The sequence below is a fragment of the Sinocyclocheilus grahami genome, unplaced genomic scaffold, assembly GCF_001515645.1.
Source record: "Sinocyclocheilus grahami isolate Dianchi unplaced genomic scaffold, SAMN03320097.WGS_v1.1 scaffold358.1, whole genome shotgun sequence".
Classification (NCBI taxonomy): domain Eukaryota; kingdom Metazoa; phylum Chordata; class Actinopteri; order Cypriniformes; family Cyprinidae; genus Sinocyclocheilus; species Sinocyclocheilus grahami.
The window spans coordinates 247,565-263,204 of NW_015505537.1; the positions used below are offsets into that span (position 1 = coordinate 247,565).

At 39.4% G+C, this 15,640-nt stretch overlaps 1 protein-coding gene across 1 annotated transcript in view; it reads right to left on the reverse strand.

The window, feature by feature from the left end:
• Positions 1-14,200, reverse strand: part of LOC107548941 (uncharacterized) — a 30,463-nt gene extending 16,263 nt beyond the window's left edge. Inside the window, exons 1-2 of the mRNA XM_016229813.1 lie at positions 14,061-14,200; positions 213-1,051 (exon numbers count right to left, since the gene is read on the reverse strand). Of these exons, the coding sequence (XP_016085299.1) occupies positions 213-1,051; positions 14,061-14,141 (920 nt within the window). The 5' untranslated portion in view covers positions 14,142-14,200. The remainder of the gene's footprint in view (positions 1-212; positions 1,052-14,060) is intronic.
• Between the last annotated feature and the right edge of the window lie 1,440 nt (positions 14,201-15,640).

The window sequence follows — 15,640 nt, forward strand, 5'->3', positions numbered from 1 at the left end:
TATATATATATATATATATATATATATATATATATATATATATATATATATATATATATTTAAAATGCAGACATTAGATATACACATGTCCACCACTGGTTCACCTAGCAACTCTTAAGTCAGATATGTTTGGCTGGCGACTGAATGGGATTTTCTGGAATTCAAGATTAACTTCAAATAAATCTCTGCATCTGTAGAATAAACTTCCTTACCTGAAAATCACACAGAGGATGCCAGCAAGGGCCACAGCAAATACAACTGTTCCACTTACAGCACCGAGCAGTGCACCAGTTCTGCTGTCGGAGGTCAATAGCGATCTCTGATGTTCGCTTGTGGCTGCCTGAGTTTGATTCTGATAATGGAAAAGGAGAGCGAAACCACGGCCCCAGTGGGTAGTGGTAATCAACTCCATAATAACCTCAACCATGTCATCATCAGATCCAAACACTAACTGGCTGCTAGAAGGCCGTCTAGAGCCGCAGAATCGGGAGGAGAAGGTGATGAGATCTGATATGTAGAGAACATCGTGGGGACAGGCATCAATCAAAGGTGGCTGGGTCTCAGGGCTCACAGTGTCACCCGTTTCTGTGGCCGTATGTGGGCTTGAAGAGATAAAGTCAATGGCTGCTCTTGATGCCTGAGATGTAACAGAATTTCTGTTTTCAACTGGAAGAGATGCTTGTGGAGCCGAGGGGGAATCGGAAAGCATTTTGGCAGAATTGGAAACTTTGGTCATCTCCATTTTGGTGGATTGTTCTTGGATCACCACTTGCTTGACGTCCTCTCGGTGTGTGGACTGGGGTTCTTTTGGACTTCCGAGGCTTTTCGATACCATCGCGCCACCATCGTTCGGTACCTCGTCTACAACGGCACTGTTGTGACTCTCAAAGACATCAAAATCAAACATCTCCATGATTAGCTGGTTACCAACAGGTACAAAGAACTGCCACACACAGTGAGTTCCAGATGAATAGTTATATGGGAAGCCAGGGGACAGAATGAGGCCCTGTACATCCACAACATCCACCTTGGCTCCACAATCAAAGTAAACCTAAAGAACAAAGACAAAAAAGCATCAGATGCATTTCCACGGTGACAGTCTGGAACTAAATTATGATTAAAACAGGACCATGAGACCTAGTTCATGGTTTTGCTGACATGTAAAATGGGATTTTTTTTTCATGACAGAATATTTTACTCCTATCCAAACTCTCATCAAATTAAAATCTTACATACTTCACGTTTGGAGGAGGTTCTAGATTTTTTTTTATCGAGCTTCCTGTTTCAACAGGAAATAAGGTCCATTTTAATTAGGTAAAAATTAAGTTTGTTTTTTCCCCCAGTAAATGACAAAAGTCAGTAAATGTTAAAAGTGTGGGAGCCCTGAAGAACATTCAGCTCCTAAAAGTCATGGAATCATGTAATTATTTTATTTATAATTATTGTAATTGCTTTTTTTAATTTACAGAAAGTAGAAGTACTCAGAGATTGAAATAAGTTTTGAAAACAAAATTAGGGCAAGGAGCCCTATGGTAAAAAAAAGTAATATATTTAAAATACATTTATTTCATACTACATTAGTTCAAAATACATTCATGTATTTACTGACATATCGCTCAAGACTTACTGAAATAAAAATTATAATTACATATTATTGCTCGTTTGTTGGTTTTGATTAGTTCTGTTGTCCTCATTTGTAAGTCGCTTTGGATAAAAATGTTTGCTAAATGACTAAATGTAAATAATTAAACTTCATTTGGAGTACTACTTGTGCACAATTAATATTTCTTAATATTAATCCTAAAATGTGTTTTATGTCACTATTGATAAGGATTGTGTGATCTTTGAATAACATTGGTCTTTAAAAGCAAGATAATTAAAGTGTACGTAAAGTATACTTGCAATAGTTCCACTTTAACTCAATCAAATATACTTCAGTATATCTTTAGTTGGACCTCAGCACTATACTTACACACAATTAAAGTGCATTAAGCACAAAATTTAGTTGTTCCAATTTAGCTGACTTCAAATATACCAGTTTAGTATACTAGAATTACAAAGTGCAGGGTATTTTTATTAAGTACATAAATATGTAAACGTATTTTTATTATACTTAGCATGAAATAAATATAATGTAGTTAGTGGGCCTATATTTATTTTTCACCAGGGAGGCCTTTAAATATTATTGTGGAAAATGGGGGGCCTTGGCCTCAAGCTGTACAAAGCAATGAAAGAATATAACAATCATCCTATTATACAAATGAAAAATTCTATGCACATAATATGCGCATAATAGTAAAATCACTTTTATCTGGAGGTCAAAGAGTTGCATGATGCCTGTGTGAAAGGTGGGTTGACTTTATTGCAGCACATTTAAAGATAACAATGATTACCAACGACGAACATTTCTGACCCACTTGAATGTAGATTAAGATAAACATGCTCAAAGAAATTTACAATTTACGTAATAGCAGTGGAGACGGTTCAAGATAATTATTCCCAGAACCCGCGCTCCAGGGGTTAGTGCTACAGTCCTAAAACATCTTAATAGGCTGTGGTAGTTCTAGCATCGAAAGTTCAAGTGGATGGCACGAGTTCAACAAACCAATGGGAAAGTTTCCGCTTCATTCGACGCAACATTAAACATAGGTAAACAATTTTGGCAGTCATAGCTGGTCTGACGGTAAGTCGCTAGATGCTAGAAACCTACGTAAAGCATTGCCCTAATTTGATTGTTTCAGAGCAATAACAACAGACAGCTGTGAAAGAAACCCAACGAGCAACAAAACTAAATGTTCAGTTCAGAAAATGAGCTTCGGTCTGCCTCTCCCAAACTGAACTATTCAACTCTTCCTCCTTCAACGGGTATCAAAGCTGGATATGCTGGCTGCTTTGCTTTTTTATTATACTTAGCATGAAATAAATATAATGTAGTTAGTGGGCCTATATTTATTTTTCACCAGGGAGGCCTTTAAATATTATTGTGGAAAATGGGGGGCCTTGGCCTCAAGCTGTACAAAGCAATGAAAGAATATAACAATCATCCTATTATACAAATGAAAAATTCTATGCACATAATATGCGCATAATAGTAAAATCACTTTTATCTGGAGGTCAAAGAGTTGCATGATGCCTGTGTGAAAGGTGGGTTGACTTTATTGCAGCACATTTAAAGATAACAATGATTACCAACGACGAACATTTCTGACCCACTTGAATGTAGATTAAGATAAACATGCTCAAAGAAATTTACAATTTACGTAATAGCAGTGGAGACTGTTCAAGATAATTATTCCCAGAACCCGCGCTCCAGGGGTTAGTGCTACAGTCCTAAAACATCTTAATAGGCTGTGGTAGTTCTAGCATCGAAAGTTCAAGTGGATGGCACGAGTTCAACAAACCAATGGGAAAGTTTCCGCTTCATTCGACGCAACATTAAACATAGGTAAACAATTTTGGCAGTCATAGCTGGTCTGACGGTAAGTCGCTAGATGCTAGAAACCTACGTAAAGCATTGCCCTAATTTGATTGTTTCAGAGCAATAACAACAGACAGCTGTGAAAGAAACCCAACGAGCAACAAAACTAAATGTTCAGTTCAGAAAATGAGCTTCGGTCTGCCTCTCCCAAACTGAACTATTCAACTCTTCCTCCTTCAACGGGTATCAAAGCTGGATATGCTGGCTGCTTTGCTAACCCCAGGGAGGTATTCCTTCAGACATGCTGTTCGTAATATCTCGCAGGTGTGCAGGATGAGGGGACCGCGGTATAATTGGAGGCAGATGGAAATCGGGGCTAGACCACTCCAAACCAGACCTTGGCAGGGGCCTGTTTGTTTATTGGGCTTCCTGTTGGCACGGTTCTGGACTGTGGGAGGGAATAAAAGAACTGCAAGACCTCAACAATGCCAGACAGGTAACAAGCCTAGCCCCAAGTGACGGCATTACGCGGGACAAAAAGTGAAATTAAAGTCAAGATGAAATGGAGTCCGTTTACATTCCAAGTCGTATTGTCATGATTTATTAGTCAACAAGAAATGCTTGATAACCTTTCATCAAAATGTTAAAACACGCACTGCCTCTGAAACGACTTTTCTTTTTAACTGACATTGCCAGGGAAGGAAAATAAATAATGTTAGCCAATAGCCAAATATGACCTAACTAGGCACAGCTGTAGATTTTAAAATCTTGCCTTAATGCAGCATTTTAATGTTGGTTAATATAATAAAGTCTGTAATAATTGTTACAAAATAGGATATTAGAAGATCATTATACAGGTGAGATGTTGCTCCTGCTTTGGCTTTTCGGCCTGTCGCACCTCTGCCGGTACCTTTAGGTCAGCTGGAGGCCGCCGATCACTGATGTTTCGCCCCCTATACCAGGTACATCTCCCGGCGGGGGGGCAGTGGCATGTAGGGGACGTCTACCCGCCACCCCCTGCAGCTGCCTTTACAGGGCTGTTGGTCCCCACCCGTTGTGCTTTCTCCTGAGCCACAGCCAGTAGCTTGCTTTCTTGGCCTCCTCTCCCAGCTCCTTTATGGCTTTCCGCAGGTTTGACCCTGCCACTCCGGCACCATGGAACAATTGGACTGCTGTTCTGTCCACCAAGCCCCGACACCCGACCTCCACTGGGTAAACCCTGGCTTTCCAGCCCGCGTCTTGGCACTCCGCTGCCAGCTCGGAGTACTTGAGATGCTTCCTTTCGTGGGCTGCTGTCATGTCCTCTTCTCAGGGTATGGTAAAGACCCTTTTCTCCACCATGGACCACATGATAATGTCTGGCCGAAGGGTATTTGTCGCAATCTCTCTTGGAAAGACCAGCTGCTTCCTGAGGTCTGCTAACATCTGCCACTCGTTGCCGGGTGTAAGTATGGTGTTCCTTTTCTGAGTAGGAGGTTGGAGCATGCTACCAGACTTGACAAACCCTGCCGGGAAAGGCTTTGCGGCTGCGGATGTGCGATTTGCTGCTACCCTACAGCTCTCCAGGACCTCCGCCAGCTTAGCCAGGACTTGATCATGGCGCCACCTGAAGTGTCCCTGGGTCAACGCCCCTTTGCACCCTGATAAGATATGCTAGATGCTTGCCTTGATGTTGCCACACAGGGGACAGCCTACCTCATATCCAAACCACTGGGTGAGGTTTCGGGGGCATGAGAGGGTGTCATAGGTTGCCCTTAACAGAAAGCTGAGCCTGGATTGTGGCGTCCTCCAGATATCTGCCCAGGTGATGCGCCTGTTCACAGTCACATCCCATCGCGTCCAGGCTCCTTGACTGCCCTGGGATACTGCTTTACGTGGAAGCGCTCCTGCTCCAGCCTGGCAATTTCATCCACCACCATGGCCTTCTGCTGCCTCTTGGTGGCTTTAGACCAGTGGTACTGGGGCGCTTTCTTCAGCCTAGGCCACCCCGACCGGTCTGGACTAACCCCATCACCTCTCGATGTTGCAGACTAGAGATAGCATGCTCTACTTCAGCTTGCGCCTTCCATTTGCGGCCTGTGCAGATGGGGACTTTCACACTCCTTACAAGTGGTTTCGCAGAGTCCTTTAGCTCCGATACAAGGCGTGCCTTTTCTTGCTTGTACCCTAGGCTGATGGATTTGATGGGGAGCTCCAGCATATTCCAGCCGAAGAGACCTGCATCCGAAAAGCAGCGGAGTAAGCCCAACCACTTTCGAATATAGCTATTGGCGAGGCTGTCCATCCTGCTAACCTCCGATATGGGAATTTCACAGACCTTTAGAGGCCACAGCACACGTTGGAACAATATGTGCTGATAGCACCACACTTTGTGCTTCCCAGCCAGGTGGCTTTGCTCAATTCTTGCCAAGCCCTCTGCAAGTTGTTGCCTGGCTAGCTTCCCCATCTGCCTGTTGGATAAATCTGCGGTGTACTGCCTCCCCAGGCTTCTCAATGGTTTCTCATCCAGCCGAGGAATGGGCTCCCCTCCAATGACGAAGATGGTCCTGACATGCGGCACGCATGCACTTTCACGCACTTTCCTTTAAGCAGCTTGTCAAAGCGCTAGAGGAGCCTGGTCGTGCATGGAGCCATCTGAAGGATGCTTGTTACCTCCCCTTACATTCTTCAAAGATAACTTCCCCAAGGCTGTTAAGCTTGTTCTCGACACTGCCTCGCAACGCCAGCTCTAGCAGTTGACTCAGGTCAGAGTCAAGATTCTGCCAAGCAACCTGATCATTTGCCTTAGGCCACATGATCTTGTTGCGCCGACCTGGTTGCTTCATCATTGGCTTTGTGGGATGTACTTCTGGCGGGCTGATATTCTTGTTTTTGCTGGGTGTTTCTCAATCATGGGGTTTCCTTCAACTTCTTAAGACGTCTCAGCACCACTGGGTCCTGCGGCACTGTGGTTGCAATCCTGGCTTTGGGTCCCTATTGTCTGACCTGCTTGTGCAGAGCAAGGTCGCTTGTCTGTGTGCCTTCTACACTTCATCTTCCCCTGATGAATATGTATGCCCCTGCGTGATGTCACCTTCTCCCATCCACAACTACACTTCTGGAGTCTTTTCTCATTATCCTGACCTGCTTGCGCAGAGCAAGGTCGCTGGTCTGTGTGCCTTCTACACTTCATCTTCCCCTGATGAATATGTATGCCCTGCGTGATGTCACCTTCTCCCATCCACAACTACACTTCTGGAGTCTTTTCTCATTATTGTTATTTGTTCCTGTCATTACCTCTTGATCTGTCCTACTGGGCCCATCTTCCATCCCGCCTCTCGGAGGGCCCTTGGGCTGTTTTCTCTTATGTTGCTTCGTAGTCACAAAGGGTGAATCTTGGAACTTAGACTCTAGTGGGAAAGGTGACTAGCCGCCCACTCCTGATGCAATCTTTCCCGCTGTCAACTGTTCTTTCCCAGCTGTCACCTGTCCTTTTGCAGGAGTCACTGGTTTTAAAGGATTTTAAAGAAAATTGAGAAAGCATCACTTATTGAGGGTGAATTTGGCTTTCAGAATCCACATTGTGGTTCCCAGAAATTAGAGAGTCAAATAAACATCAGATCTTATTATTTTTACCCCCACGTCAATTGATTGCAAACACTTTAATATCTGGATTGATTCAGATATGTACAGTAACATCCACTTTTCACAATCTAATCCATTACTGATGGATAAAATCAAGTCACCACATATTTTTCACATTTATTTTAAAAATCTTTGTTGCAGTATATGTCAATGGTGACGGTTAAAAAATGGGAAAATCACTTTTAAAAACAAAGTTTTCACGGCTGTAACCCAAGAAGTATTACAGAAGAAGAACTATTACAGATATCATAATTTCCTTTTAGATTTTGGTTATGAACAAACTTTTCTTTTGGTATTTTCATTCTAAGGCCCTATATGTTTCATTTCCAGATATTTGGAAACTTCAGTATGGCCTTATGAGTAAACTGTTAAATTGTACACATTTTCAGTGGTCAAAAACCAAATGTGGGTCAGCTGATACTTTTTCTTTTAAACAGGAACGACTGAAAAAAATAAAAGTTGAAACTAGAAATGCATCTTCTTTCCTTCTATCAAAACAACTAGAGAGATCATAGCCTACCTGAGTGCTATAAATATTCTTTTTCCAAAGTTTTTGTCCCTGTAACTCATAAAATATTCAAGTTATCGCAATGTGATTTTATAATTCTGGCTCTTAATAAACTTTTTATTTGGTGTGTTCATTTTAAGGCACTATATAGTTCAATTTCAATGCAGCTCCATGTTCAAATTGTTGAATTCTACCCATTTTACCATTGGTTGAAAACCAAATGTGAGTAAAACTTATTGTATTTAAAGAATAATGTCCATTCATGATGTATATATTATTATAACATTTTGCCTTTCATCATTATTTATGTTTGTCTTTCTTCAGAAAAATATTAACAAAATCAAAGATGCCGCATAATCAGTCAGCTATGTATTTGTACGCCAACCCACTTCAAAAAAACATTCTTGTTGGAGGACAAAGCAAGATCAGCGCAAAAGAAAAGTTGAAATGGACAAGGCAACTGTAAATAATATCAACTTTACAAAGTCAAAGTAAGTTTTATCTTCATACTGCCTTATTTCCTCTGCACAATGTGACTTTGCTGCAGCCTGGAACTGAACTGCTGGTTTTCATCTGGCCAGAGGAGAACTGGCCCCCCGACTGAGCCTGGTTTCTCCCAAGGTTTTTTTTCTCCATTCTGTCACCGATGTAGTTTTAGTTCCTTGCTGCTGTCGCCTCTGGCTTGCTTAGTTGGGGACACTTCATTTCCAGCGATATCGTCGACTTGATTGCACAGATACTATTTAAACTGAACTGAGCTGGATGATGACATCACTGAATTCAATGATGAACTGCCTTTAACTGAAAATTGAGTGCTTACTATTGTAATTTTGCATGCTTATTAATGCTGTACAGTTGCTTTGATACAATCTGTATTGTCAAAAGCGCTATAAATAAAGGTGACTTGACTTCTGCGTACACTTCTACCCTTGATTCTCACCCTATGTTTCTCTTCATTCAGGCCGTTTATCAAACTTAGCTAACAGAGATCTGTTGGTCGAAGCCTCATGCTGTCCAGAGTTTACCTCAGGTTCATGTGCTACTACACTAATAATTGCATGCCTGACATTTGATCCGGTCAAATGCCACTCACTGCTGAGATGTAAAGTAAGCCGATTTCAGGCTAGCACAACAGGAAAGTTGAGCAATGCACACGAATATGAGAGACAGAGAGCAAACTAAATTGGAACAAGAGGTGAAAAAAGGTTCAAGACAAGCATGTAGATATAGGGGAAATGCAATTGGTTAAGGTCCATGTTTCAATGAAATGGGTTAAAGAGGTTTGTGATTAAACCAAACCACCCATCTGCCCTCAGAAAACAATTTGGTGCAACAAGTCCAACAAGATCAAGTATACTTCCAAAAGACAACAAAAAAGAAAACTTTGGCAGTGATTTGCGAGATTTCTGTAAGTACCGCCCTCTCTCTCTCCGAACAAATGGAATTGGGTCATTACCGTGGCTCCACCATAATACTGGACTATCTGCTGGTTAGGGCAGTGTACCATGCATGGTAGACTTCACATGAATGGCGTCCAAAGTACCACAGTGTGGAATAGGAAATGGAACATTCTTATAATGCCAAACATCCCAGCTCTGTTACATCATCGTCCCGCACTGGCATGGCGTAATTAGTAAAGTTGTCTTTTCTCCCACAGGGGACACTGGAAGGCTTCGCTGTTTGGTTAGATAGCATTTTAATGAAACTAGGGTAATAAGTAGGAGGCATTTACATAAGGTACCGCTGGTTATCGCGCCCCAGTTGTGCTACATCAAAAGAGAGCTGATGACCCCCTTCCTCTGCTGCCAATCACTCATGCAATACACACTTGCATACTTAAATGACAGATCATTCAAAGTCATTCACTAGTCAGTGAGTATCATTTAAAAATGATATCATTTTTATCATCATTTATCATAAAAGTCTTTTAAAGTCAACATCAAACATCACAACAGACCATTTACTTTTTTAATACACTGCTTTTGGTCTTATTTATATCTTTTAGAGAGAGAAAATAAAATAAAAGACACAATATCACTTAAACTTTGTATGTCAATTTGACACGCAAACCAAAATTGGGTTGTCGGAAATACTGGAACCTAGGATTGTGGCAATTTCTCATTTAGGGTCATGAACATGCCTGCAAAGTGTGCGTTAAAATATGCGTATGTGCATTGAAAATGTTGATTACGATTGTGATGATCGTGGCTCAATCGGACCACACACAAAAAAGTATTTTGTTAACTCTGAGGGCACTGTATACTGCATTGAAAGCGTAAAGATTTAGCAGTTCAAGCATGGTAACTTTGCTGGGAATCAAACTTATAATCTTGGCATTGCTAGATTGCAATTCTCTACTGCTTGAGCTTCACGAATGCACACAAACAAAAACATAAAAAAAGTTACAATACAGTTTATAATATTCATATTTTTGGAAAAAGAAAAGTTAAAAAATAGTTTCCAGATTTTAAAGACATATGGTCTCGTGTTTGTTGTAATGTGTGAGAAGTATTAATGTTAAAGGTTTACTGTTTTTTCTGATCTATTTTTTTTTCCAAAGTGTGATGTTTTTCATAGATAGTGAATTGTACTGAATCCAGTTACCATCCACATACCCAAAATTTGAAGATAACAACGACTAGGAGGGAAGTAGCCCTCCAAAACCAAACGAAATTGCGTTAAAAAAGCTGAAATACCAGCTTTTTATTTTCCAGTCAATTCTCAAAAGATAAAAAGTATCCCTCTACATTTTTGTTAAAAATTAAAGAAAAAACTTGATAAAATGATACTATGTGTTATGAGCAGTTCTTCACATGTAGCCAACACACACACACACACACACACACACAGAGACACACACACTTTAATGGCTGCCTGGAAAATCTGGAAAATGACAATACATGATAGCCATGGGGCTTTCCCATATATTATACATGCAGACACAGATGTCAATCTAATGTTACTGATCACAGTTTACTACAGTAAATGAATAACAGTGCAAAGCAATAAGCACAATGTATGCATGCAATTTTGTGCAAACATTTTGCTGTTTATTATGTTATAAACGGTATACTTATATATTTCCTTTAAATTATTTCATTTATTAGCATCCTTTTATTTTTCTGTTTAGTTTTATTCTATTTGAATTACAGCATCTATTCCTTCTGTTGGTGCAACAGCAACTCTTGAACTGAAAAACAAGTCTCCTGCACTTTTAACATCAACAAACTGTAGCTGACTCACTGAATGAGTGCGAGTAAAACCGTGCCAGATAAGCTCACAGCTGTCGTAGGGAACAGCAGATTCCGCAGTAAGGACTGCAACGTGAAAAACACCACACTGAAACTTCTTCTTGTATTTGATAGGTTACACACATCTGTTCGCAACCTCTGTTCTTATTGTCAGTTTTACAATAATTAATTCTCTGCTTGTCTCTCAAACATGATCTGTACTTAAAGGCTTTGAACAGAAAAATAAAAGTCAAATAAGCGGTTAAACTGACAGTTCATATATAGTTCTTTTCCTGGTCTCTTTTGTACAGTGCTTTCACAACAGAGCTTTCAGAGATAACATGAGCTGACAATATGACTACTGAAATTGTGCTAGCAGAGAGCTTAAGGAATTTTTGCCACACACACACACACACACACACTCAAACACTCAAATGCACAAACACCCCCATGAGTCCCCCGTAAACACGCTATGGGCCCCTGTAAGGGGGCTGGAAGAGGAGCACGGCTATTTATTGGTTGTGAAAAGTGAGACTGTTCGAGGCACTATTGAGCCCGTGATGATGTGTTACAACCGGTTACATCAGTCATAGCTTGCCACTGGACACTGAGGCCAGCAGGACTGGAATATGACAATATTTCACAATAATATTTGGATGAAAAGAGCAGTGGTAGCTGCTGCACTTCACACAGAAAGAGATTTTCTTCAAACAGAGAGAAATGTATTAATTAATAATGTAAATGAAACCAATGAATGAATAAAAAAAAAACGAATGACATTTAATTACATTTTAAAACGAAAAAGCATTAAATATTTTCAAATGTTTAAAAATAATATTGGATGAAAATGTAATTAAATGTAATTAGTTGATGTAATTTAATTAATTTTTTATTTGTATGATTTATTCTAGGTTTTTTTTTCTGGAAGGTACGGTCTTATAAAGCGTAAACCCTGATTTAATCACTTGTCTTTTGAATGCAGTTTACTTAAACGGTTTTGGTATTTAATAGTTTCGTTTTCCAGATTTTCCAGAGTAACCCTGAAAATATTTATAATACTTGTTCACAACTAGACCATAGCGGTCACTGGAGTACTTCTACTGTATTTCTTGTGGTTACTCTCCACAAATCATTCAAAACAGTTACTCTGAAATTTCCAAATTCACACAGAGCGTGCTCTGCTGGCCAGGAAATGCATATTAGTGGTTTGCTCCCATTAAAACTGTTACGAGTGGTTTTCTCCATTCTCATTCGGCTGGGTGAAAATGTCAGAATCGTGTGGGTGTGATACAACATTATTGGTGGGGTGAGGTTGAATAATTGAGAGAAATCACTCACAGAGCTACAAGTGCTTTGCATAGATATGTGAACACAAATAGATGCATGCACGCAGGAATTTTCTGACCTATATGCAGTGCTAACCACATTAACTCAAGCACGAGAGCAATTCATTGTCCAAAATATTGAGGACTACTAGAGAAAGACCTGCATGAAAACTCTTTGTCATTGCTGAGAACAAACCAATGACAAGTATCTAAACCTATCTTACATAATATCATATAAGGAAGCTTTTTTTCTTCATCTGATTGTGAGGGCCATGCAGCAAATTCCAAACTTGATTTGCACAGTTCTGAAAATCAACTTGATTCAAGAGGACAAAGGGAGCATTTAGAGGGGCCAGATAACTGCAGAGCCGCTGAGGAGCACACACTGTAACTGAAGCTATGCACATCAACAATGCAACAAAGCCTTTGTTAGCGGCTCAGGATTCTCAGAATTCAGAATTATGGAGGAAGAGAATTATGACTGAATCTGACAGGTCGTCACCTCAGAAATAGCCCTTGACCTTATGTGACAGTCAAAATGATGCTGACCTTTCCCACAAAAATAAATAAATAAATAAGACCAGTATGAAACTAGTGACAGAATATACTACATAATTCAGAGATTTCTGATAAATTATAATTCTGTCATCATTTACTCACCCTAATGTTGAAACCTATGACTTCACTTTTCTTCTGTGGAACATAAAAGATATTTTGGAGAATGCTGACTTGTTGTTGGCATTGAGTTTCATTGTATGTAGATGTTTTTTTATGAGGGAAAATTACTCTATGCACCATTAAAATTTAAGATCAAAATTGTCTCATAATATGTCTATCTAGCACTCTGCTTTACAAGTATCAATGAATCATATCCATGCCTGGGATGGGAATAAGTATTGGTGAAAGGCAATCACCTCGAAAACACACTTAGCTTTTCCTTAACAACATATTTCCCAAACTCTCCTTTTCCTAGCATGTGAGAAGCTACATAAACAATGTACAGACTCTGTGATGAGAACATTGACAGAATAAGAAAAGAGGGTAAAGTGAAGGGAATATCAAAGGTCCTGTCATTCAGTTCTGATCTATGACTGTACATATAGACAGGTCTGAGAAACAAACCGCAAGTGCTATAACACTGAATGTCTTTGTTTCATAAACTCAAAAAGAAAAAAAAAAACTTTAACAACTCGATTTTTTTTTTCTGAAACAAAATAGCTCTATTATGACAATGAGATGATGTAACAAAATATAATGCAACTATGTACTATGTATGATGCAGACAGGTTCCCAAAATCACAATGTTTTCTCAGTAATATTTTAATGAACATTTTAGAAAAATACCATTTTCTATTTCCAAACATTTTGAAAATGACTAAAATTTTCACATGGTGTAAGCAACCAGTAAAAAGTACTAAAATACTGTACTGTAACAGTAAAAAGTACTGAATACACAAGAACAAATATCATGAACTCTTGAGCTACTAATATCAAGGTTTTCTTAGGATTACCCCATTTGACTTGAAAATAAACATTCATAAAGTTTAAAACATGGGACATTAAATAACTAAATAAAAAAATAATGAGGGTCTAAAGGGGTCTATAAATCTGATTTATTTCTTGTCACATGACAAAAAGTGGCTTCCTATATGTTGATCACATAACAGTCAAATATTAATCATATTTGGAAGTAAAACTGATTAATTTGAATTCTCATTTATATAGTTATTTCTTGTATTTCTACAGAACCACTGGCCGCGCTGAACTGAGCCCTCAGCCGAACCCAGACCACACAACAAGCTGCTCCACATTTCATCACAACACCTTCCCCAAACCTCCGAATTAAATTCCCTTCAGACCAAGAGACGTAACATTACAAAGTTGCTTCAACTACTACATGCTACTTGCAGACAAACAAAAGAGAAAGTGGGCTACTGCCACACACTTGTACTCACTCTTTGGGTGAAGCATCCAGTCACCCACAGAAGGCAGACTGTCAGGAACACCCCCGTGCTGCTCAGTCCGCGAAGCCCCATTTTAGTCACTTGAGCTCGGCTGCAGAAGCACGCAGGACTCCTCTCCCTCTCTCCATTCACCTGAGGGAGCGCGGAGAGAGAGAGAGAGAGAGAGAGAGAGAGAGAGAGAGAGAGCACTTAATACCATTGCACAATGCTTTAGGGAGGGGAATTACCTTTAATCTACTTCGTAAAATGGAAGAAATTTTGTTTTCATTTAGGCTACTTTATATTTGTGCGGCCAACTCGGACAGAATGATGTTTTCCTCTGATTCCTCTCTCTAATATGAAAATGAAGTCTGTGGAGCCAATTACACTTTATTTATTTACTGTGAGCCAAAATCATCACAATTAAAAGAACCAAAGACTTAAACTACTTCAGTCTGTGTGCATTGAATTTATTAAATACACGAGTTTCACAATTTGAGTTGAATTACTGAAATAAATTAACTTTTCCACGACATTCTAATTTATTGAGACGCACCTGTATCTATCTCTCTGTCTGTCATCTATTTTAAAACAATCTTAATCTTAAAACGATGAGAAATTACAAAGCTGAGACCAAAATTCAGGTTAAAGTAAAGAATTAAAAAAATATTTTAATCACAGATGTGTAATTAAGTCATTTTTATGTATTAAGAATCCAAAACGAGCAGTACATACCAGATCTAGCAATCTAAAAAGATTTAAAATTTTCAATAAAGACAATTGTATCTTTTTGTATTTATTCATTTATTTAAATGAATATTAAAAAAAAACTATCTACCTACCATTTTTCAAAACCGAAGAAAAATAACAAGGATGAGACAAATGAATATTCAAGTTATATTTATTCAGTTTTCCCCTTGATGAACAAAAATAATAGATGTACCTTGGTATGAAACTACAATGTCTTAATTTCATCTGAGCGAAATACTTCCTCACACAAGAGTCCCACAGTTGTTGTTTTTTTGTTTTAACTGTACACTGGTTTCATTTGAACAGAAGGGACGCTGTGCCAGACAGCGGCAGTGAAGGACAGAGATGATGATGTGACCGAACACCGTCAAACATTCACAGAAATGGAGCCTAGCAAACTGTAAAGGCCTTTGCATGACCACATGAATTATTTACAGTTTCAAGGAGCTGTTTGACTTGGAAAAAGTATGATAATGACTCTTTTTACATGCACCAAAATAACGTTTGTACTCTGTCAGTGCTTGAGTGTCTGTAGTCCGTTAGACCCCTAAGGCAGATCTGTGAGGAAATCAATATGAATTCCTTGGAAAGTCATCTGATGAGCAGCAGAGGACTCCACATGCGGTGCATTTTCAGTCAGCAAGACATCTGGAAGATCCCCCTGTCAAAGACGTCGATAGCATAAATCAACACTTCCCTACAAAATCATCCTTATAAAATTGTTAGGTCTTTAATTATGAAACAGGCCACAGGGTGACGTTTTTCTGTTAACAGGCATTTGCCACTTTCACCTGTGCTGTCCATTTAATTTCTTGAGAAAAGAATAATTACAGATTCCTTTT